We start from the raw sequence: 25,416 nt of genomic DNA on the forward strand, positions 1-25,416 counted from the left end.
ATGTTTTATTTATTTCTAGGAGAGAGAGACAGCGTGAGCAGGGGAGGGTCAGAGAGAGAGGGAGTCACAGACTGAAACAGGCTCCANCAGTGAAGTAAGTCACGCAGAGAAGGACAGATACCATATGTTTGCTGATCTGCAAAAAATATTAAAGGGGACTCTGAGTGGGGGGAGGAGGGGAGGCAAGCCAAAAGCAACAAAGACAATAAAGGACCAGGGAACATCACCAGAAGCACCAACTCTACAGGTAACACAAAGGCACTAAATTTATGTCTATGAATAATCACTCTGGGGGAGCGGGGAATGCCTGGGTGGTTCAGCCGAATAAGTGTCCGACTTTGGCTCAGGTTATGATCTTGCATGAGTTTGAGCCCCATGTCAGGCTCTGTGCTGACAGCTCAGAGCCTGGAGCCTGCTTCAGATTTTGTGCCTCCCCCTCTATCTGCCCCTCTCCTGTTTGTGCTCTCGCTCTCTCTCTCTCAAAAATAAAACATTTAAAAAAAATGGTCTAAGTGCTCCAATCAAAAGACAAAGGGTGTCAGAATGGTTAAAAAACAAATAAACAAACAAACAAATAAGACCTATCTACATGATGCTTACAAGAGACTCACCTTAGACCTAAAGACACCTGCAGATTAGAAATGAAGGGATGGAAAACCGTCTATCATGATAATGGACATCAAAAGAAAGCCAGAGGAGTCATGCTTATAACAGACAAACTAGATTTTGAAACAAATATTGTAACAAGAGATGAAGAAGAGCATTATATCATAATTATGGGGTCTATCCATCAATAAGATCTAACAATTATAAACAAATATGCCCTCAAATTGGAAACACCCAGTTATATTTATTAATCACAAACATAAAGGAACTCATTGCTAATAATAAAGTAAGAGTAGGGGACTTTAATACCACACTTACTGCAGAGCACTTAAGAAAATCAATAAGGAATTAACGGCTTTGAATGACACACTGGACTGGATGGAAATAACAGATATATTTAAAAAATTTCATCCTAAAGCAGCAGAATACATATTCTCCTCCAGTGCACATGGAACATTCTCCAGAAAAGATCACATGGTCACAAATCAGACCTCAACAAGTACAAAAAGACTGAGATCATACCATGAGTATTTTCAGAGGATAACAATATGAAACTTGAAGTCAACTACAAGAAAAATTTTGGTAAGTCCTCAAATACACAGAGGTTAAAAAACACCATACTAAAGAATGAATGGGTTAACCAGAAAATTAAAGAAGAAGCAAATGAAAATGAAAAAATGACAAGTTTTGACTTCTGAGATTCAGCAAAGGCAGTCTTAAGAAGGAAGTTTATTGCAATACAGGTCTACCTCAAAAAGCAAGAAAAATCTAAAATATACAACCTAACCTTATACCTAAAGGAGCTAGAAAAGGAACACCAGGTAAAGACTAAGGCAAGCTTAAGAAGGGAAATAATAAAGACTAGAACAGAAATACATGATATAGAAACAAAAAAGTACAGTTAGAACAGATCAATGAAACTAAGAGCTGGTTCATCAAAAGATTAACAAAACTGATAAACCCTTAGCCAGACTTATCTAAAAGAAAAATGACTCAAATAAAATCATGAATTGAGGAGAGATAACAATCAATACCACAGAAATACAAATAATTTTAAGAGAATATTATGAAAAATATATGCCAAAAACTGGGCATCTGGAAAAAATGGACAAATTCCTAGAAACATACAAACTACCAAAACTGAAACTGGAAGAAATAGATACTTTGAACAGACACATAACCAGGAAAGAAACTGAATCAGTAATCAAAAATCTCCCAACAAACAAATGTCCAGAGCCAGATGGCTTTCTAGGGGAATTCTATAAGACATTTAAAAAAAATTAATGCCAAGTCTTCTCAAATTGTTTCAAAAAATAGCAATGAAAGGAAAAATTCCAAACTCCTTCTATAAGGCCAGCATTACCTTGATTCCAAAACCAGACAAAGCCCTGACTAAAAAGAATTATGGACCAATAGCTCTGATAAATGTGGATATATAATTTTTTTCAACAAGATACTAGCAAATCGAATCCAAAAATACATTAAAAGAATTATTCACTATAATCAAGAGGGATTTATTCCTAGGCTGCAGAGCTGGTTCAATACTCACAAATCAATTATGATACACCACATTAATAAAAGAAAGGAGAGGATACATATGATTCTCTCAATATATGCAGAAAAAACATTTCACAAAATACAGAATCCATTCTTTTTTTTTTTTTTTTAAGTTTATTTTGAGAGAGATAGCGTGTATGCGAGCAGAGGAGGGGCAGAGAGGGAAAGAGAGAATCCCAAGCAGGTTTCATACTGTCAGCACAGAGCCCTAAGCAGGGTTCAAACTCATGGAACCATGAGATCATGGCCTGAGCCAAAATGAAGAGTCAGATGCTTAACTGACTGAGGCACCCAAGTGCCCCAATATAGCATCCACTCTTGAGAAAAACCCTCAAAAAAGTACAGATAGATGGAACATACCTCAACATCATAAAGACCACATACAAAGCAGCCACAGCTAATAATATCCTCAATGGCAAAAAAGTGAGAGATTTTCCTCTATGGCCAAGAACAACACAGGGATGCCCACTCTCACCATTACTACTTAACATAGTACTGGAAGTCTTAGCCTCAGCAATCAGACACCAAAAAGAATTAAAAGGCATCCAAATCACCAAGGAAGAAGTCAAACGTTCACTATTTGCAGACAATGTAATATTCCCTCCATGTAGAAAACCCAAAAAGACACTACCAAAGAGTTGCTATAACTAATACATGAATTCAGCAAGGTGGAAATATAAAACCAATGTACAGAAACTTGCTGCATTTCTATACAACAATAATGAAGCAGCAGAAAGGGAAATCAGGGAATTGATCCCATTTACAACTGCACCAAAAACCGTAAGATACCTAGGAATAAGCCTAACCACAAAGGAAAAAATCTGTACTCCAAAAACTATAGGACACTTAGAATCTGAAGAGAACACAAAGAAATGGAAAAACATTCCATGCTCAAGGATTGGAAGAACACTGTTAAAATATCAATACTACCCAAGCAACCTACACATTTACTGTAATCCCTATCAAAATACCATCAGCAGTTTTCAAAGAGCTAGAACAAACAATCCTAAAATTAGTATGGAACCAAAAAAAAAAAAAGAAAGAAAGAAAGAAAAAACCCTGACTATCGAAAGGAATCCTGAAAAAGAAAAGCAAAGCCTGAGACTTCACGATTTCAGTCTTCAATCTAGATTACAAAGCTGTAGTCATCAAGACAGTATGGTACTGGCACAAAAACAAACCCATAGATCAATAGAACAGAATAGAAAACCCAGAAATGCACATACAGCTAAATGGTCAACTAATCTTAGACAAAGCAGGAAAAAATGTCCAATGGAAAAAAGACAGTCTCTTCAACAAATGGTGTTGGGAAAACTGGAGGGTAACATGAATGAAACTGGACCACTCTCTTATGCTATATACAAAAATAAGTTCAAAATGGATTGAAGAATAAATTTCTAAATGTGAGGTAAGAAACCGTCAAAATCCTGGAGAACACAGGCAGCAACCTCTTTGAGCTTGGCTGTTGCAACTTCTCACTAGGTACGAGGCAAGGGAAACAAAAGCAAACATGAATTACTAGGATTTCATCAAGGAAAAAAGCTGCACAGCAAAGGGAACAATCAACAAAACTAAAAGGCAACCTACAGAATGGGAGAAGATAAGTGCAAACAACGTATCTGATAAAGGGTTAATATCCAAAATCTATAAATTATAGAACTTATCAAACTCAACACCCAAAAAACAAATAACCCAGTTAAGAAATGGGTCGATGACATGAATAGGCACTTTTCCAAAGAAGACATACAAATGGCTAAAAGACACATGAAAAGATATTCAACATCATTCATCATCCAGGAAATACAAATCAAAACCATGATGAGATACCGCCTCACATCTGTCAGAATGGCTAAAATTAACAACACAATAAACAGCAGGTGTCAATGAGGATGCTGAGAAAGGGCAACCCTTTTGCACTGTTGGTGGGAATGCAAACTGGTACAGCCACTGTGGAAGACGGTATGGAGGTTCCTCAAAAAACTAAAAACAGAAATACCCTATGATCCAGCAATGGCACTATTAGGTATTTACCCAAAGGATACAAAAATACAGATTTGAAAGGACACACATACCCAGATACCTATACCAGCAATATCAACAAACTATGGAAAGAACCCTAATGTCGTTCGAATAATGGATAAAGAAGATGTGTGTGTGTGTGTGTGTGTGTGTGTACATATACATATGTACATATGTATATACATATATTAGTCAACTATCAACAAGAATGAAATCTGGTCATATGCAACAAAATGGAATGAACTAGACTGTATTATGCTAAGTGAAATAAGTCAATCAGAGAAAGACAAATACCATATGACTTTTCTCATATGTGGAATTTAAGAAACAAAACAGATGAACATATGGGAAATGGAAAAAAGAGGAAAAGAACCAATAAGATACTCTTTTTTTTTTTTTAAATGTTTTATTTATTTCTAGGAGAGAGAGAGAGAGAGACAGCGTGAGCAGGGGAGGGTCAGAGAGAGAAGGAGTCACAGACTGAAATAGGCTCCAGGCTCTGAGCTGGCAGTCAGCACAGAGCCCGACGTGGGGCCCGAACCCACGAACCGCGAGATCATGACCTAAGCGAAAGTCGGACGCTTAACCGACTAAGCCACCCAGGTGCCCCAAGATACTCTTTACAATAGAGAACAAATTGAGGGTTAATGGAGGGAGGTGGATGATGGGTGATGGGTATTAAGGAGGGCACTTGTTGGGATGGCACTGGGTGTTATATATAAGTGATCAATCACTAAATTCTACCCCTGGAAACAATTTTACAATATATGTTAAGTAAGTAGAATTTAAATGAAAACTTGGAAAAAAGAAGGCAAAATACTAAAATGTTCCTAGATAAATGTGATATATTTTTAATTTTCTCTTTTATAATAAACATGTATAATAAGCAGAAAGAAAGTCTTTTTAAAAATAGCTATCATGAAATGGTATCTGGAATTGATTTCAAAATAGTATTTGGGAGGGATTCACTATGAATTTCATTGTTACAGCTCAGTTATGAGTACATGGAGGTTCATCACACTATTCTGTCCATTACTTAAGTTTTAATTTCTCCGTAATAACCAGTTCAGAAAAGAGTCATCTTGTAAGGAAAAGTTATTTGTACACATGAATCTTTAAAACTCTATCTGGCTTGCCAAAAGAAGTAAATGAAATCATAATATCATATCTCTGAAATATCTAAGAGCTAAACTTAAAATGTAATGAACAGATTTGCAGACTAATGTCTGCAGATTTGCTCACTAAAGTGTGCAGTGCAAGTTTGAAATCTGTTATAAGGACGGGAGATAATATCTTGCCAAAAAAAGTAGAAATAATATGGAAGTGTTTTACTGAAAGAGGTAGTGATATATTTTACCAATCCAATCATATTCCTTACATGGCCCTCTTTCGCCTGAGGCTATGGGACAGGCCAAAAGTTAACTGGAAATTACAATATGATGCATAACCTGAGCCTCCTAAGAAAGAGTGCTGACCAAATAGATCCAGGCTCTGCTTGCTGAGTCAGAGATGAAGGCTCTAATGCTCTTCATCCTAATTCCATAGCCCAATCTGTTGTGACAGGAAGTCCACTAGCAGGATCCATCCACTAGTTGGTACATTTTGAAATTAATCTTGCTGCTCAAGGTCCAGAATCCAGTATATCTGAGCAATCCTTGGGTACCTGAGTACACAGGCAGGCAGCACTTCCTCTCACTCCAATCTATCTTCAGCAGTAGTCCATTCCATAAAATTTGGTTCTTGTTTCTTTCCCTACTTACTGTTCTAGATTCCTGGTATGATTTGAGCCCTGCCCTGAACCCTAGAACCTGACCTTTTGGCTCTTATTCTTGATGACATCCCTTCTTAAAAGAAACAGGCCAGGATCAGAAAAATAGAGCAATCTCATTTCCTTTTACTTGAAAATATTACTTGCTTCAAGTTATCTATAGCTCTGGCCATTTAAAAATGGAGCTTTTCAGATATCAATACCCCTGATATCAGTATTAAGTGTTCTACTTAATACTTAGTAATATTTAATAACATGCTCTGTTAAAAAAATAATAGAGATACTACTTCTGCAAAATTACCACAGAGAAATAGAGGTAAAAAAAATACTTCTCTATAAATATATTCACTGAAGTGAGTTTTACAAGAGAATACCTGCAGTAGGGAATTGATTGGATAAATTATGGCACATGTATTAAGATGATACTACACAGATTTGATTAATTTTAAACAGTAGTAATGCTATTAAAAACATACACTGGATAGTGTTAAATGAAAGTTCAGGATTCCAATCTATGCAATGTAGTTTAAATATAAATAAGCTTGTAAATTTATATATTCATATACTAAGAACAGAAAATATGTTAACAGTAAACATTACTTTTTATCCAATTTTCTACATTAAAATTTTAATTATTGCAAAATTAATGCTAATATGGAAATGCAAAGAAAAACAAGCTTTTAAAGAAAAGACTGTTGATTTGTATAAGCTTATAGTTGTTGTAAGCTTATTAGTGCTGTGGAAGAATGAATATAAGTGTGCAAAACTACCCTCATCTTTTTAATCTACTACAGTTTTATTATGCCACAGGCACAAGAAAAAGAAAAATATACCCCTTAAGACACAGTATCTATTATTTACTTAGTCATTTTCTTTTTTCTTTTTTTTTAATGTTTTATTTATTTCTGAGAGAGAGAGAGAGAGAGAGAGACAAGAGAGACAGCGTGATCAGGGGAGGGTCTGAGAGAGAGAGGGAGATACAGAATCTGAAGCATGCTCCAGGTTCTGAGCTAGTTGTCAGCACAGAGTCGGACGCAGGACTTGAACCCATGAACCATGAGATCATGACCTGAGCTGAAGTCGGACGCTTAACCAACTGAGCCACCCAGGCGCCCCACTTAGTCATCTTCAAAATGCAAAGTACTCAGGACCAAAAATCACCCCAAAGGCCCCTGAATCTCCTTCCTTCCTAACAGAAAAAGTACAACTCCTAGTCTCACGGAATCCTGGCTCAATGCAAGCCCTACTCCCCTAACAAGTCAAAAATGAGTCTCAGCTGGCGATTTTGGCTATTTGATACTATTAATCCTACATAAACATTAATAGGAGACACTGTTTTTCCTTTAGGCATTAAAAAGCAGAGTGATGCAGTAGAAACAGCACTGAACTCTGAGCCAAAATATCTACAGCAAGATACATTCTACAACTCATGACTGAGAGACTTCTCTGGGCCTCAGTTTCTTCCCTAGTAAAATAAGCGGATTAGACAATAAATCCTAAAGTCTTCCCTTTTCTAATGATGTAACAAGCCCAAAAAGTAATCAGTAATGGCTAATTATACACACACACACACACACACACACACACACGCACGCACAAATTATAAGTCTAATTTTTAAGTCACAATTGTGATTTCTTATTTAAAAAACACTGCTACAATATGAAATATGAATGATGTACATAAGGAAACTAATACCTATACGGACGTGATATCATCAAAGTTTATACCCTTCTTATTTTTTAAATTACCTTTTATGGACTTTCTACCATAATTTACTATATTAAATGAAATCATTCATATGGGATTTATTACCCTGGTGTTCTTTCAGACTTTTCCTAAAATTCTCATAGTTCCTCATTTTTTAACAGAGACATGAAAAAAATTAAGCTACAGACAGATTCATGATCTTTGGAAAAGAATATAAAAGTTCAAAAATACGATAGATAAGAAAACATAAGTGACACAATAAAGAATTTTATTCAACTGCCATTTTTAGAACTCAAGTTATATCTCAGAATAAACACATTTCATAAAATGTGATACATCAAAAGAAATAATCTGCTGCCCATTATTCTAAAATATTACAGACATGAGAATTTTTAAGGATGTTCTTTCTAGGATCAAAAGAATTTTAAATACATCTCCTTTGGGGGAAAAAATGGACTAAAGCTTCATTACAATAATACAAATGTATCTGTGTTTGAAAATCAAAAGTCTTCTTCATAGAAATCCAATCTCATGCTCAAGAAGCTTACTTATTTCTCTGCAACTCAAAGTTTGCTTTCAAAAGCAGTGTGGATGCCAAGTTACTAATCTAAATGTGTAAGAAATGAATGTAAGGGTTTTCACATATTGTTTGGAAAAACATTTTTCTCTAAACCTCATCCTGTACTTCTTCAACTATGAATCTAAAATCCAATGACATCAGTCTATTCTAGAAACAAATAATGTTTTTTCTTAAATTCTTAAAAATATTATGAGGCATTCCATTCTTTTAAGCCTACATGGCAGAGCAACAAATAACATCAATAGGAGACATTTTACAACATTTTCTCACCACCTTTTACAAAAACTGTGGAAAGTGGAGGTTGGAGGGCTGGAACACGTTTCTGTTTTTCTGCATGATGATAAGGGTAGGAAAAGTGAGGGGTGAGGAGGATGTGGTGGAATGGAGAAATGAAGGAAGAAAAGAAGAAAAATTAGGAGAAAAAGAGAAGCAGATGAAAGAAGGGAAGAAATAAAAGCATACTCACCTAAAAACAACATGGTATTTTTAGACAGCACTCTATCATATATTTTGAATACCACTCTCCACAGATATGGTAATGTTGAAAACAATAAATTGTAATTAGGTCATTAACATTTACTTTATTAACATTTAATTCAATAGTTACTATCTGTTAAGGATTTATGCGAACTGCTTAAGTTAAAGAGGTACGATTCTCAAAGGACAAATATCATATGTTTGCACGTATAGGAGGATTAGGAGGAACTTGACAGAGGAACAAGGGGGAGAAGAAGGGCGGAAATGGTGGGGGAAAGGGAGAGAGGCAAACCATGAGAGACTCTTGAATGCTGACAAAAACTGAGGACTGATGGATGTGGGGGGGAGGGGGGTGATGGGCATGGAGGAGGACACTTGTGGGGATGAGCACTGAGTGTTATGTGGAAACTAATTTGACAATAAACTATTAGTATCTGCAAAAAAAAAGAGGTACGATTCTCTGGGTGTCAAAGTTTTGCCAAGAATAACACCAAAACAATCTGTAGTAAACTATTATTCTGAATGATATCGCTCCTCCACAAAACTGTTCAGCAGTTATCCTCCAAAATGAGTTCAGAGGAAAGATGATTTGTAATTAGTGATTTGTGAGATGGAATTTGCCATATCAAATTAAGTATCTGCAGATATTACCCAAACACTATTCAGAAATGAAAGTACCATATAAAGAACTAGTTCAGTTTTTAAAACGAGTGTGTTTAGAGATTCATGACACTCAGAGAGATAGCATATACTGAAGAGTTAGGCTCACTTGACATTTATCTGTGCTTCCCTGGTGCCTGCACTAATGAAAAGTGCACAAGCAGGTGCTGAAAAATGCTTAAAAAGACAAAAAGTTTGAGAATTCCATTACCTTTAAATAAAACTTTAAAAATTTGTCAAACAGTAAAGTTAATAAAATCTTAAACGTAATGCCTTTCATCAAAACAATGTCTTTTCTGACACCGTCCATTTTGAAAAATTAAACATAAGACAATGACAACTTTTAAAACCTGATAGACAATTTTAATCAGACAAAAGATTCAACTCCGCCAAGGTCCCTTTCTACAGGTATAGGATACACTTCTATTTTTATCTACTATAGTCTAAGTATTACATTGTTTCAAGTGACAGATAAGAAAAATGAAGCTAATGAAATACTGTGAAACAAACACCATGGCCAAAGAGAAAAGGCCATCTTCTGATAGGATGACAGTCGACCATCTGTCCCCCTGCCACTCAGTGACAATTACAAATACTCCATCAGTTTTCTTATAGGTGGAGATGATAAATGGGGTAAAGACTTGTTTTATAGATTCTGATGTTCTTTTCTGATATAATTTGAGGTTTAACAAATGACTCAAAGGAAAGCACAGAGTTCAACAAGCTTATTATTTTATTATGCTGTGAAGCTAGAGAAAGGTTGAACTCAATACTGCAACAGGGAATGGTTCAGTTATATTGAACCAAGCTTTGTAGTGAAAGGTATTTTCTCAGAATTCTCAGACTTCAAATACAGCATGTTAGATTACAATTCAGCTTCATCCTTTGAAGCCGTTTCAGTAATATCCCAGTAACAATATTACCAAAGATCACAAATAACATCACACTTTTGATAACAGATCTAAGTGAAAAGAATGCTCAGAGACAGAGCTCAAACTCCTCAGTTGTGAGTGGCTTTCACAGTCTTAGGTGACAAGAGCTTCAGAGACCCAGTAGCTTCACATCAAACTCAAGAGCACCAGGACACTGATTGTCTGTAAGTCTATTTAAGTGTTTAAGAAAAAGACATGTGTAAAAATATAAATATGTTAAAAGAATAGAAAAAGATACACTACTCTAACACTAGATAAAAGAAAGTTGGAATGGACAATTAATATTTAGATCAGGCTGTAAAAAATATTACTAGGAATAAAGAAGGTAATTTCATACGAAAGGGGACAATTAATCAAGGGGACATAACAATCATTAGCATTTATGACCCTAATAATACAACTTGAAACAACATAAAGCAAAAATGGATTGAACTGCCAAGAGAAATAGAAAAATTCACAGTTAAAATAAAAGGTTTCAATATCCCTTTCTCAAAAATTGGTAGAACAAAAGTAGGCAGGGATACAGTGAATGAGGAAACTTACTGAGGTGGTGGACATGTTCATGGTCCTGATCATGGTGATGGTTTCAAGGGTACAAAGGTACTAAAAGTTAGAGTAAACTTAAAATTAAGTGTGGTTTAATTTATGACAGTTGTGCCTCAAAGTTGTTTAAAAAACAGCAACAATTTTGGGGTGCCTGAGTGGCTTAGTCAGTTGTGCGTCCTGCTCTTGATTTCAGCTCAGGTCATGATCCCAGGGTTGTAGGATCAAGTCCCACACTGGACTCTGCGCTGAGTGAGAGGCTTGTTTAAGATTCTCTTTCTCTCTCTCTTTCTCTGCCCCTCTCCTCTGCTCATGTGCACTCTCTTTCTAAAAAATATGTCCATTTTTTTTAAAAAGGCAACAATTTTCTAACTTGTATGGACTGAGGCACTATAATAGTCAGCAGAAAAGAGTTAAGTCCAAAAGAGTATATATAGCATGGTACTTCTTTATAAACCAGGAAACAGCTAAAATAAAATTATGCTTTTTAGGAATAGACCTAGGTGCAAACACAAAACTATCAGGAGGACAAAAGCAAAATGGAGAAGGGAGGGAAATGATATAAAGGGACATATCAGGCAGCACTATCCAAACTTAGGTTTGCAAAATTAAACCATACAAAAATAATATTCAAAGAGAGGTACGAAATAGGAAAGAGGGATGCTTTACACTTTTTCTCATCAGTAAGAGAAAAATTATGTAAATAGTTATAATCATGATGATAAAACACTGTGATTTATATATATTGATTTTTAAAACACAACTAGACATGCATAAATAATAATAATAATAGCATACTGGCAATCTTCCCACTTTTGAGAAAAGGATATTAGTAAGCACAAAATATAGGTAAGAAAATGAAAATATTTGTATAACAATGAGCAAATCTGATCTAATACATATTATATATACCCAAAGAGAGAGAAAATCTATTCTTAAAATTTTATAGTGTAGTAAGCTATAAAGAAAATCAATGAACTCCATAGTAGAACCTAGACAAACCTTACACTCTGATCAGAATGTAACAAAAGTTGAAATGAAAAACAAAGGAAAGCACTCATGTTAGCACCACAGAGTTTAAAACTGAAGCAATGCCCAGAAGATTAGACTGGTCCCTATACAAGATGGCAGTCAAATCCATGCATCACTTCAGACTTTTAAACGACACATATATATACTCATACTCATAAAACAAAAGGCACTGCTACCCTCTATAACGTTGGAAATACCTCTTTGTTTAAAAGAAAATAAAAACTGTAATTCAAAATTGTTTGAATTTATTAATTTTAAATTTTGTAATTTTAAAATACTTTTAAAACCAATTAATTTAGAAACAAAATAAGCCTACTAAGAAATGTTTAAGACTTAAATGGAGAAAATGAATGCTAAACTAAAGGACACCTAAACAAATGCAAGACATAAGTAGACAAATGTTGCTGGATGGAAAGAAAAAATATTTAAAAGATACCCACCTTTGCCAATTTAATCTAGAATTCCATAGCAATCACAATCAAAATTCAAACCAAATTTTCTTAGTTTAACAATTAATTGGAGAGAATAATTATTAAGCCACAAATCTCTAGCCAGTGAAAATCTCTTTCACAAGCAAAAGAAGGAGAAATAAACAAAAACATAATTTCCTACCAGGAGATACTCAGGAGATACCTGAGTGGGGTATACACAGATATCTGTTTTATTATTATTCTACAAATAATAGGAACAGAAAGCAACAACAAAAAAAAAAAAAAAGAAAGAAAAAAGAAAAAATCCAGTATTTGGATTAAAGGCATCAAAGGCTGCTGCAATCAATTTAAAAAAAATAAAGTATTAGGCATGTAACTGGCCAAAATATCCAAGTTCACTATGATGGCCTTCTATGGTTGCAGATGTATCAATTTATCTAATTTAACTATAAACAAAAAATAATGAACAGAACACACAAGATTCCTAAGCAACATGGGCATGAACATAATTGCCATTGTTGTATTTCTTTAATTTTTTAAAAATGTTTATGCTTTTGTCAATGTTACCCACAAACATGATTTACACATTGGTTCAAAGAAACTAGTTTCCCACTGCTCTCCTTACTTCTCTCCCCAATCCAGGCACAATGGTTTCAGCAGATTAATTTAACCTTCTTCTCTATATTCCTGAATATATTTTTGCATTGCTACTTCTTCTTTTTCCAGTTTTAGGATTAGCTACTGGTTTCTCAGCATGCAACATAAGGATTTAGCTCTATTCCCTGAACCTGGCCCACCACCCACACTTTATATCCTTTGTATCCCCTCCAGCTTTCCAAATATGGAGGGACCTGGAAAGAAGTGTTATCTCATTATCTTGGTGGCAGAAATATGGGGTTTATTACACTCCTTTATGATGCTGAAATACTTTGTAATCTAAATCAAATTTTTGAGAGAGAGGACCAAATTGTGGGATTGAGAAAATTTTGTTTTGCAACTTCGTGATTTTCCTGACACAAGAGATATGCCTTTAAAGACTGCCAGAGGAGTCAAACTGACAAAATAATTATTACTTAAACTCAATAACTCTGATCAGGGGTCTGCTCCTCTATAAATATTTACTTTGGAACTAATATACTGGCCATTGAATTTCAGATAAGGAACTTAATAAAGTCCAAATTAAAATAAAAACATTTAGGGATGCCTGGGTAGCTCAGTCAGCTAAGCATCTGACTCTTGACTCAGGTCATGATCTCACAGCTCCATGAGTTCAAGCCCCACACTGGGCTCTGTGCTGATGGCATGGAGACTGCTTGGGATTCTCTCTCTCCCTCTTTCTCTGCTCCTACCCTGCTGTACTTCGCTCTCTCTCTCTCAAAAACAAACAAACAAACAAAAAAAACACCTTTAAAATAAAAGCATTTATAATCAATTATTTAGTAAGGAAAATAAGAATTATCTAAATTAGGCAAATAAAATGCTAAACTCAACTATCCTTGTCAGAGCAAGAGTGTTCCTGCTTATAAACTCCTATTAATAAATTCATTATTTCTGGTGCGCCTGGGTGGCTGAGTTGGCTGAGTGTCTGACTTTGGCTCAGATCATGATGTCACAGTTCATGGGTTCAAACCCTGCATCGGGCTCTGCACTGACAGCTCAGAGCCTGGACCTGGCTTCAGATTCTGCGTGTGTCTCTCTTTCTCAGCTTCTCCCCGACTCATGCTCTGTCTCTCTCTGTTCTCAAAAATAAATAATTTTTAATGAATCCTTTATTTCCTTAATTGTTCCAACATAAATTGTCATATTTCAACATTATGCATGTATCAAATTTCTTTTGTGTGTGTGTGTGTTTTTATCTTTTTTTATTTATTCATTTTTTTACAAATAGTTCATTGTCAAATTAGTTTCCACATAACACTCAGTGCTCATCCCCACAAGTGTCCTCCTCCATGCCCATCCCCCCTCCCCCCCACATCCATCAGTCCTCAGTTTTTGTCAGCATTCAAGAGTCTCTCATGGTTTGCCTCTCTCCCTTTCCCCCACCATTTCTGCCCTTCTTCTCCCCCTTGTTCCTCCGTCAAGTTCCTCCTAATCCTCCTATACGTGCAAACATATGATATTTGTCCTTCTCTGCCTGACTTATTTCGCTCAGCATAACACCCTCAAGGTCCATCCATGTGGCTACACATGGCCAGATTTCATTCTTTCTCATTGCCATGTAGTATTCCATGGTATAGATAAACCACATCTTCTTGATCCATTCGTCCGTTGATGGACACTTAGGCTCTTTCCATGTTTTAGCTATTGTTGAGAGTGCTGCTATGAACATTGGGGTACATGTGCTCCTATGCCTCAGCATTTCTGTATCCCTTGGGTAAATTCCTAGCAGTGCTACTGCTGGGTCATAGGGGAGTTCTATTGTTAATTTTTTGAGGAACCTCCACACTGTTTTCCAGAGGGGCTGGCATGTATCAAATTTCTATATAAAAAAGTATATATTACAAAACTTTGAGTGAAGTAGAAGTAGCTTGGTTGTATAAAAATGCCTCACTACAATCTTGTTTCTGATCCTCTATCATCCAACTGAAAGAAAGCAGATGCAAAATAGTCATCACAATTGCTTTGGTCTCTCAACGTTGCCCATGGCATCAATTCTGCAATTTCTCACAAATGACACACAAGAGCCAGATGAGTATGTATCAGTCTGTAATATGTAGATGTATGAACATAGTCACTATTCTAGTCATCCCAAGCTACCATGATCTTTAATACGAGTTTAAGGAGTTTAAGGGTATATGTCTTTTAAAAAGCAATAATGTTTAGATATTTCATTTTGTAAAGGGAATGTGTATCTCAGCTACAAACAACAGCCAATATGTTATAACTTAAACATTTAAAATATCAGGTTGGGACACTCCATTCTAATTCCCACATAAACATACAAAAAGGAAAAAAATAGTCTTAATTACTATAAGCAAACTGTAAAATTAGATAACTACCATATTGTAAACAAAAAGCACATATTATGTCGAAGGGCTCATGTAGAGAAATACAGTTGAAATGGCTTTTCACATTTGTATAGCTAAGAGCCACAAAATAGAGTTTTATCAAACACTAGAGAGCTTAAATTTCTAAACTGCAGGCATTTGTTACCTATTTGAAATTACATTTTTTTATTATTTTTAAATGTTTATTCATTTATTTTTGAGAGAGAGAGAGAGAGAGAGAGAGAATGTGAATGGGAAAGGAACAGAAAGAAAGACACAGAACCTGAAGCAGGCTACAAGCTGTCAGCATAGAACCCAAGGTGGGGCTCAAACTCACGAACTTTGAGATCATGACCTGAGCCAAAGTTGGATGCCCAACCAACAGAGCCTTGCAGGCACCCCTGAAACTGCATTTTAAAATAAATCAACTATGTTTCATAAGAAAAGGTTCATGGACCATAACTTCATGTAGTTGTAATTTACTAACCCAATGACACAGAATCCTGAAAAAAACTGTAAGAAAACTATAGTTCTGGTTAACAATCAATATCTCTAAAACTGAATGTTTATTAAAAGAAAACCAATACAGAAAAGAGACTGTGATTGTTAGCAGTAAAAATGCAATGGTCACATAACATCAGAAAAAGTATTCAAAACAGGAGTTAATGAGGTAATATTCCAAAATGTGATGATCTATTTTAACTTTCTTAGCATATGGCATTTGCCCAGTTCAACTCGGCTAGAAAGGCAGTTAGANTGTTAATGAGGTAATATTCCAAAATGTGATGATTTTAACTTTCTTAGCATATGGCATTTGCCCAGTTCAACTCGGCTAGAAAGGCAGTTAGAATTTGTTCTAAAAAAAAAACAAGAAAAACACACTCTATAATAATAATCAACTTTAGATATATAATGCAGATACATGCAGCAAAACAATAGGTTTATAAACCAAACTAATCACCTGAGATTTAATAAATTTATTTATCTTGCCCTTTAGCACATCAATAATGAAGCTAGGAGAATTCAAACTATAGTATTTATTACACAGTATGAAGAAAATTCCCTTTTCCAACCTTAAGGCTCAGATGTTTGGTCAGAATAAGGAGGAAGGAGTGGTTAAAGGACATTGTACCTTTTTCCAGCCAAAAAATTTTGAAGATAAAAGGGGGAAAATTTTTTAATGTATATCCCAAGGGAGATAAAATGTTAGCTAAGTGAGAGTAATGCAAAAGTATAATTCTGATTCTCAAAAGAAACAGTCTCTCCATCTATCCTTGTCACCAAATAGGTCCATTAATATGGCCATGTGAGGCAGTCAGGAAGAGGTCTGATATTTTAGCTTTCCCCAAATGCTCTTGGTTTTTATGTGCTGTGAACCCTGTGGTAGGGGCCAGTAAGCCTGTCAGGGCCAGAATGAAGGTTTGGCAAAGACTCAGAGATATGTGCGCAGAGAGGACTGAGGGTGACCTGATTGGGAAGAGGCTGATGCTCCACTGTAACACTGAGTGGAAAGAACAGATCAGAGTTCACCAGCCACTCTTCATGATTGGTGGCCCAGAGACTAAGTGAACAGGTAAAGAAGGGCCTCACACTGGAAATTAGAAAGGAAAGAAGACATCAGGTAGAAAGACCTCAACTTTTCCTCTTAATATGGTGTCAGGTAAGCCATACTCTTCCTCCAATACACATAGATGCTATCTTAAGGAGATAAGCAAGTGGATAGGGGCTAAGGATTGTTATTCAAAAGAGGCAAGGTACAAACTAGAGAGACTGTTTCAATTATTAGATCAAACTAAGTTTAAAACAACTGGCTACCTAGTTCAAATTTCTTCCTTAAATTAATGAAGAAGACTAAATCAGCACAGATAAATAGCTACATGCTCTCTGTATGCCCTAGTTCCAATGTGAGTGAATTTGCCACCATAAGAATTCCAAAAGTTAGAAGAATTATATGTTAACAATCAGCTATATATGTGTGTTATATACTGAATATATACACGTTCTCTCTCACAACACATTCTCTCTCACACACATATACATATACATACACACACCACAAAAGTTTTCCTATTCTATTAAAGAGAAAATAAAGGGAATGGAAGTTATATCCTGCAAGAGGGGGCAAGGCATTTTTAGATAATTTCTCAAATTAACTTAAAGTGTACCCAACTGAGGTACTGGGGGGAAAAATAAAGATTTACTCTAAATGAGTCCTGGTTTGTCCATCTGACTTGATTTTCTATTGAAAAGCAGACAAAATGCTTTCCTAACATGATTATAAAAAGACAACAAATACTTCTGGCTTCTACAAACAAAGGTAAGCAAGGCAAGGAAATTAATCAATCTATTAGGAATTATCTATTATATTCTGGACTGTCATCAATTCTCGGAGATATCTAGGAGACTTCTTTCATCTCAACACCAGCACATTCCGGCGAAAGAAATCAGCTTACATTTCATTAAGTACAGTAAATCTTTATGTTTTTGCTAGCTTAAAATATCATTTTTTCTTTCACTCACCTAAATTGCATAATTTTTCCAAGTTGAAATACTAATTTGGGATTCATAAAATCACATTTGGTTGTAAATATCCAATAAATTAAAGTTAAGATATTTCATGAAAGTCCTTTTTATACATCCATGTATCAAATGAAAATGAAATTTATTTAAGTACACAGATTAACAAACGGACCTTGTATACTTTATGTGCTTTTAAATCCAAGGAGTCTCACAAACAGAAATATATGGATTTAAAAAAAAAAAACAAAACCCTTTTTAACTTCATTCTCTATATAAGGCTGGATGTACTTCAACATTCACAATAATCACTCTTATCTTCTTTAGATATTAGTGTGAAAAGAGGATGACAGAAATCAGAGGTTTAATTAAAACTTATACTTCATTATTTCTCTAGCAAATATAAAAAATTAAATTTGGGGATGTATTTAAACTAGCACCCATTTGTTTTGACCTTCAAAAATTAGCTACTTTTAACACGTGGATTTTAAGACAATGAAAGAGAAAAAAAATCAAACATATAACAGCTCTTTTTGTGAAGTTTCAAAAAACTAGAAAAATTTCCCAAATTACAATAAAAACACAAAACATTATACCTTTCTTGCCAGACAGCTACCTATTATGTTTAACAGGCTTAAAACAAAACGTGTCAAAGATCAAGAGTAAGTTATCTGATATGTCAAGTGCATAAGGTCAAAGGTACAATTTTATTAGGTCAGAGGTGGTATAAATAAAATCTTACATGTCAAAGAAGAAGGGTCACAGACAAGGTATATATAACATAAAGACATCACAGATGACAAGTAATAACTTTAAGTAGAACAAGTATGTTTACTATAGATACCTCCACTGATTAGAAATGAAACTTCCATGTGAGTAAATATAAAATTGCCTTATTATATCACATAACTCATATGCTATATCACATACTTATTTTTAGGAAGAAAGGGCTATAACCCAGAATAATTACATGAATTAAGTGAGAACTTAAGGAAAATTTAATTCCTCTCAACTGAAATAGTATGTAAAATGAACACATCAACCAAATCTCAAATCACAATGCTAAACATCAGGCTATGCTATAATAGCTACAAAAGTCAGATAATACTGCACATTTTTCTTTCAAATTGCATGAACTATTCTTTCCTTCCCAACTTTTCTCACTGAGTAATAAGACATAAAATTTAAATTTCAGTTTACATAACAGCAATACTCCAGAAAATGTTTAAATAATCTGTTGTAAATTAAATAATATAGTTTTTTAATTAAGAGAATTTAATTACAAATAATTTTTATAAATGGAAAATTTTTATTTGTAATGGAATAATTAAATTATAATTAAAGAAAGCAATTTAACATTTTTTTTGAAGTGGCACACATATACACATGACTCTGGTTCTAAACAGCAAACTTAAAAGAGTGAATGTGGTAAATTATATGAATGATTCAAGTAAAATATAAAAATCCCTACTATTCACTCTTAAAATATTCATACAATTTAAGCAAAAGACAAAAAAATTATTTGAGGTAAACTAAATAGATGATTAATTACATGTTTTATTAAAGGTAGCTAAAGCCATTCTATATAACCTTTTAGTTCAACTCAGCTCAATGAGCTTTTATTAAATACCTTACCATGTGTCAAGCATTATGTCAAAAAATGTATATATAGGAATTAAACATTAGGAGATTTCCAATTCCAGCTACAGTGAACTGGCTTATTCTGGACTATCTCCTAACTCAAAATGTTACACAAAATATACCAATTATCAATTTGAAGACATTGAAGAATGGCCAACAGAGCCAGGACTTGAGAGACTGTGATCCCTAACAGAAACGAAGCATATGAGGTAAGCTCCACATTTACTCTGGATTTTTCCTTGAAGGGTTTGTACCAATTTTTGTCATGGAGAACACTGTAAGCTAAAAGTAGCAGCCTTACTGAGCTGAAGAGACAGAGTTTGGTTTAGAGCCAAAGCCACTGGAGCTTGAAGGGGAATATCCTCAAAAGGCAAATTAAGCCCAAAAAACTATGTGGAATTTCCCTTCAGACACTGGTCATATCCAGAAACTCAGGAGAAAACAGTAGCTATGGTCCTCCCACCTAGGTAAGATTTATTGATTTATTAAGAACCAATCACATAATTACCCCCACTTCCTGACAGCATTCAATTCAGACCAAAGCTCCAAGTCCTTGAACTCTCCCCTCCCCAACCAAGTCACCTAGCACAAGCCCAAATCCTATAATAAGCCATTTCTAACACCCTATTGAGAAGCTCCATAATTCCCCATAGTATACATTTTCCATTCTTTTATTAGATTAATAAACCCCAACTTATTCAACTACAAATATGTTCTTGATGGTCTTTGCCTGGAGGGCATTGATTAAAAGCGAAGAAAAAGAAAGAACTACAGCTTCACATAAACATTTAAGATCAATCTCAGAGTTAGGGATAAGTGAAGGTAGCCAGACAGAAGTATATACTGTGTGATAACATTTAAATAAAGTTCCTGAACAGGGAAAACTAACTGATGGTGCAGACAAGTTACCTTTTGGGGACATGTCTGGGATGGAGCATGAGGGAACCTTCTGGGGCATAAGAAATGATCTGTATCTTGATGTGAGTGAAACATAAGTAAAAATCAAGCTGTATACTTGAGATTTGTGTACTCTATTAATATAGGTTACACTGGGGAAAAAAGGAGTTAAACTCACACATGCATGTATACACATTTACTGCTCTCATTAGAACCATAATAACTTTTCCTGGGCATCGTAAGAGATTTGTCACAAACATGAATGTCTCATCTTTGGGTAGCTTGAGAAATTTGCTATTGCAAATAGAACCAACAAATTCATAGACTAGTGATGTCCTCCATATCTAGATAACAGTTTAATGTAAAATATTAAAATATTCATACAAATCTAAATTCCACTGTAAACAATCATAGGTAAATAATACATTTCCAAAAATTTCTAAATACTGTACTACATAAAATTATTAATTTACATGACATTTATATTGTTAATTATTTTCTAAGAAATGCAGGGCATCATTAAATAATTCTTTTGTATATTACTGAAATATCAAAATACTATGACTTTTTTACACTAAAATTATTATTTCTTGTTTCTTATTAAACTAAAATGTATACCAAATTTTAGTAAATATAGTGTCAAAGTAAGCACTAAAATGAATACTAAATGATACATTTGTATATAGTTTAGTAGTTATTAAATGTTAAATATAGTTTTAAATAATCACAAATGAACATGGAATTCTTTATAATAAAATAGGACACACTAAGTATTCAATAAATATGTGGAAATGAACAACAAACAGTAAAGCTTACCACTTCTTCATCTGAAAGTTCACGCCCTTGAATGCTGCTATTTTCTCTTACAGCTTGCTGGTGTTTTTTTCCTTTAATGTGGCTAAAAAGATACACCTCTGAGGAGATCTAAAAGCATAAAATCAAAACAACTGTAATCAACATATAATTATATCCAATTATAAGAATTACATATTCAAGCCATTATATTATATGTATGTTGATATCATGCTAGCCTTTACATACTAGGCTAAAAATATTTTATTTAAAACACAATTCGGAGAATCCTCTGGAAGATACATGATCCAAAAAAAATATACCATTGTAACCAACTTTAACAGTGTATCATTTCTTCTAAGTATCGAGTTCAAATTTCAGGACTGAAAATGTTCTTTTCTTTTTTGGTCCCAGTACCCAGAAATATTGCTTGGGCTATCAATTAAGCAGGTATATATCCATTTTAACAGGAATTGCATACTTTGGCACTTTGCACTGGTACTCTTAAATGCTGATGCTATTTTTATACTACTTACTTAGCATTGAAAATCATGAGAGAAATCCATGGTACTCACCAGATGCCTTCATATGAATTTTAAAAGACTGGAGGATATATTTCCATAGTTTAACAAACTTAAGTAATAAATTATATCATCACAATATTAATATGGCAACCTACCAGGACACTGCAAAGGGAACACTGCTTCTTTCTTTCATAAGGGGTCAGTTTGGGGGCATAATCAGTATTCGCATGCCGCCCACTGCTTAACTCAGCAGCTTTTTCTTTTCTCTGTTCAATCTGTTCCATGTGCCTTCGAATGCTTTCATCATGCTGTGAATGAAGTCAAAGTGTGAGAATATAAAAATGATATAAATTATACCGAGAACTTAAAAAATAGTATTTCCATTAAAGTTTCTACAATAATAGAAGAGATATCTTCATTCAATGTTGACGTGAACACTAAGCAAGAATTTACATAGACCCCTTTAATAAATCTCCTACATGTACAATAACGTCTCTTAGAGTGTGCTTCTTGGAACAACACCACACAATATTATAAGTGCTTTGTGGCAAAGGTTCTATCAGCAAATAAATTTGGAAAATGCCAAATTAAAGCAAATAAAATATTGAACTATACGGATCCTCTAGTATGTCTCTGTGCACTATGACTCAATAAACCTAGCTCATACTAAAAAACATTTTACACACTTAATTGACAACAACACACTTTTGAGAAGCCCTTCTGGGAACACACTTTAGGAAATGCTGACCCATATGTAAAGACCACGCTTATCCTCATTGCAGACAAACCCCATCATGATGCAGACTTCTACCACACCAACTCCCCACCACCATTTCTGGTCGTTTCACACCTCCAGTGACTTCCCCCCCAAAACAAAAAAACAACCAAGCTGAAAACACAATTACAGACTTCTGACTTAATGCTCACTTTTTCATATAACTGGAAATGCCATCCCACCCACCTACCTATTCTTCTACCTATTCAGGATTCAGCTCAGGAGTTATTCTCTAAATTTTTTCCCCAACTTCTGAAACCCTTCATATTAGACCAAGTATCCTCATCTGTGCTTCCATAGCACTCTACGCAAGCACATGCATCCATATGGAAATTATCTGTTTAGCAACTGATTCTTACACTACATTAAGAGTTTCTTAAAATTTAGAGTCATGCCTTACTCATCTCTTTAACCCCCTGCCTACTACAAGGCTCAATAAATTTTTGCTGCATTAAATGTCAGTGAATGATAAAGTCCTGTGACTACACAACTGATAAAATATGGCCCTCTACCTTATGGATGGTACTATCTCTGTGAGGAGACAATGTATAAGTAATCATTACACTGTGTCAAATATACTGCCAGAAACGGTATTACTAATGGAAAATATTTTCTAGAAAATAGTAGTTTATCATAATTTCCCAAGTTATAATCGCACAATTCATAAGTACTGAAATCAGGTGAAACTAATTATCCTAATCACTTTTTGTTTGTAAATAAATAAAAATATAACTATCAGAAACCAAAGAGTAATGCCTTCAAGTCACTCACAGATTGGTTAGTAAAAACAAGAAGTACTAAAATTCCTTTAGTTATTCTCATCACTTAAGTGTATTAAAATAATTTAGTTTTCAGACTGTTGGGTTATAAGTGATCATAACCAAATCACAGAAGTCTTATTATCCAAGTATTAAGAATATAAACTAAAATTTTTATACAGTTCCTGAAATTAAAAAATTTAATCGCATGTGTCATTGAAATCTCTAGATTTTCAAACTGAAATATATAATATCCTTACCTTGAGCTGAATTTTTTTTTGTAGCTCTTCCATTGCTTCTTGTTGAGCAGCTGTGAGTGCAGCCAATCGCTCCTCCCTATCTCTGTAAGGAGAGAGTAAAAATAAGAAACTCAACTGCTTGGAGTAACAAACTTCACGAGGTTAAAAAATATGATTAGGATACATATGCTTATATATTCTACAGGGTTATTGTCTTTTAAATTATTCTTTTCTAAGTGCCTAAGTGCTCAATAAATGTTTAAGAAGCAATACAAGTTTTTAGTTATAAAAATAGGCTTCTGGGGGCACCTGGGTGGCTCAGTTGGCTAAGCATCCGACTCAGCTCAGGTCATAATCTTACGGCTCACTAGTTCCAGCCCACACTGGGCTCTCTGCCTTCAGCATAGAGCCTGCTTCAAATCCTCTGTCTCCCTTTCTCTCTGCCACTCCCCTGCCAGCGCTCTCTCCCTCTCAAATTTAAATAAACATTAAAAAGAAATTTAAAAATAATAGATTTCTGGACCCAGACCCAGGTATGGGTTTAAATACCAACTACCTCTGAAACTCTCATTTAAACATGGCATGTTGAGGGAACCCGGCTTGCGTGCAGCTGCGGTGAGTGATAAACCTGCGAGCTGTGGAGAGCTGCTGCAAGTCCAAGGGAAAGGAAAGAGAAGCTGAGATTGCTCACAGAACCGTCCTTGGAGAAGAGAAAAACCTCCGCTGAGAAAGAGAGTGTTTTTTAGCTCTGGCTGCGGTGCTGACTTTGAACTAGGTGTCCCCTGTCCCAGAAGGCGCCAGAAAAAACTGCACTGCAGCACTCTAGACACCATCCCTGGCATCACGGATTCAGTGGACCTGAAGTAGCTACGTTCCCAAACACACTGCTTGTATCGCTGCTTGACCCTGGAGGATCTGAGGCTGTGACACTTCCCCAACCCACCACTCGACCCCCCGCAGCAGGGAAGCAGGACCTGCAGGACTCTTTAGGGCGGTATAAACAAAGCCCACAGACTGGGACCTGGAAACGAAGCAGGGCGTGGGGCATATAACTCAGCCCACCTTGGCTACGTCCACAGCACAGGGAGACTGGACCCAAAGAAGTGATTTGCAACTCTTGGTTGAGAAGGGACTGGGGCGACGCCATTCTTCTCTCCACAACCACCAAGGTGGGGCCTCAGGGAGCAGCCAGCAGAAACAGTGGAGGCCAGACCTGCCTGTACCAAACCACGCCCATCCCCTCCAGAGAGCTGTTTTGCTGTTATTGTTTTAAAAGTTTTTAATGTTTATTTATCCTTGAGAGAGTGAGAGAGACAGAGGGTGAGCAGGGAAGGAACAGAGTAAGAGAGGGACACAGAATCGGAAGCAGGCTACAGGCTCTGAGCTGTCAGCACAGAGCCCGAAGTGGAGCTCAAACCCACGAACCCTGTGATCATGACCTGAGCCAAAATCGGACGCTTAACCGACTGAGCCACACAGGTGCCCCTGTTGTTGTTTTTACCTGAGCCTGGGTTCGCGTGTTTATTGGTTTTGTCTGTGCTTTTGTGTACCTTTGTTCCGTGGTTGTTTTCTTTTTTGAGGGCTGCCTCAAGAAACAAGCCAAACTACACATGGTAGAGAGTCCCAAATACCAGAACGAGTAGAGAAACAAAATAACCAAATGCTCAACAAGAGAAACCAAGAGACACCATTCAAAGAACACTTCCTGAACACTCAGGCCCTGAACAGTCAAAGAGCCCTCTCGAATGCAGTAGAACTCACAAGGGCAGAGTGTACAACAAGCTTTTAAAATTAACAAGAGATAGAAAGCTAACCAAAATGATGAAACGGAAGAACTCTCCTCCAAAGTAATTCCAGGAAGAAATGACAGCTAAAGAACTGCTCAAAAAGGATATAAGCAACATAACTGAACAAGATTTTAGAATAATAATCATAAAATTAATTTCTGGGTTTGAAAAAAGCATGGAGGACAT

At 35.4% G+C, this 25,416-nt stretch overlaps 1 protein-coding gene across 2 annotated transcripts in view; it reads right to left on the minus strand.

Annotated features, from left to right (window-relative positions):
* The window catches only part of SCAPER (S-phase cyclin A associated protein in the ER), a 488,585-nt gene that overhangs the window by 273,070 nt on the left and 190,099 nt on the right, over positions 1–25,416 (minus strand). For both annotated transcript variants that reach the window (XM_077780475.1, XM_077780477.1), the window contains exons 18-20: positions 23,465–23,546; positions 21,827–21,979; positions 21,172–21,279 (exon numbers count right to left, since the gene is read on the minus strand). In XM_077780475.1, the coding sequence (XP_077636601.1) occupies positions 21,172–21,279; positions 21,827–21,979; positions 23,465–23,546 (343 nt within the window). The remainder of the gene's footprint in view (positions 1–21,171; positions 21,280–21,826; positions 21,980–23,464; positions 23,547–25,416) is intronic.

Source organism: Crocuta crocuta, unplaced genomic scaffold (genome assembly GCF_008692635.1).
Source record: "Crocuta crocuta isolate KB4526 unplaced genomic scaffold, BGI_CrCroc_1.0 scaffold310, whole genome shotgun sequence".
Lineage (NCBI taxonomy): Eukaryota > Metazoa > Chordata > Mammalia > Carnivora > Hyaenidae > Crocuta > Crocuta crocuta.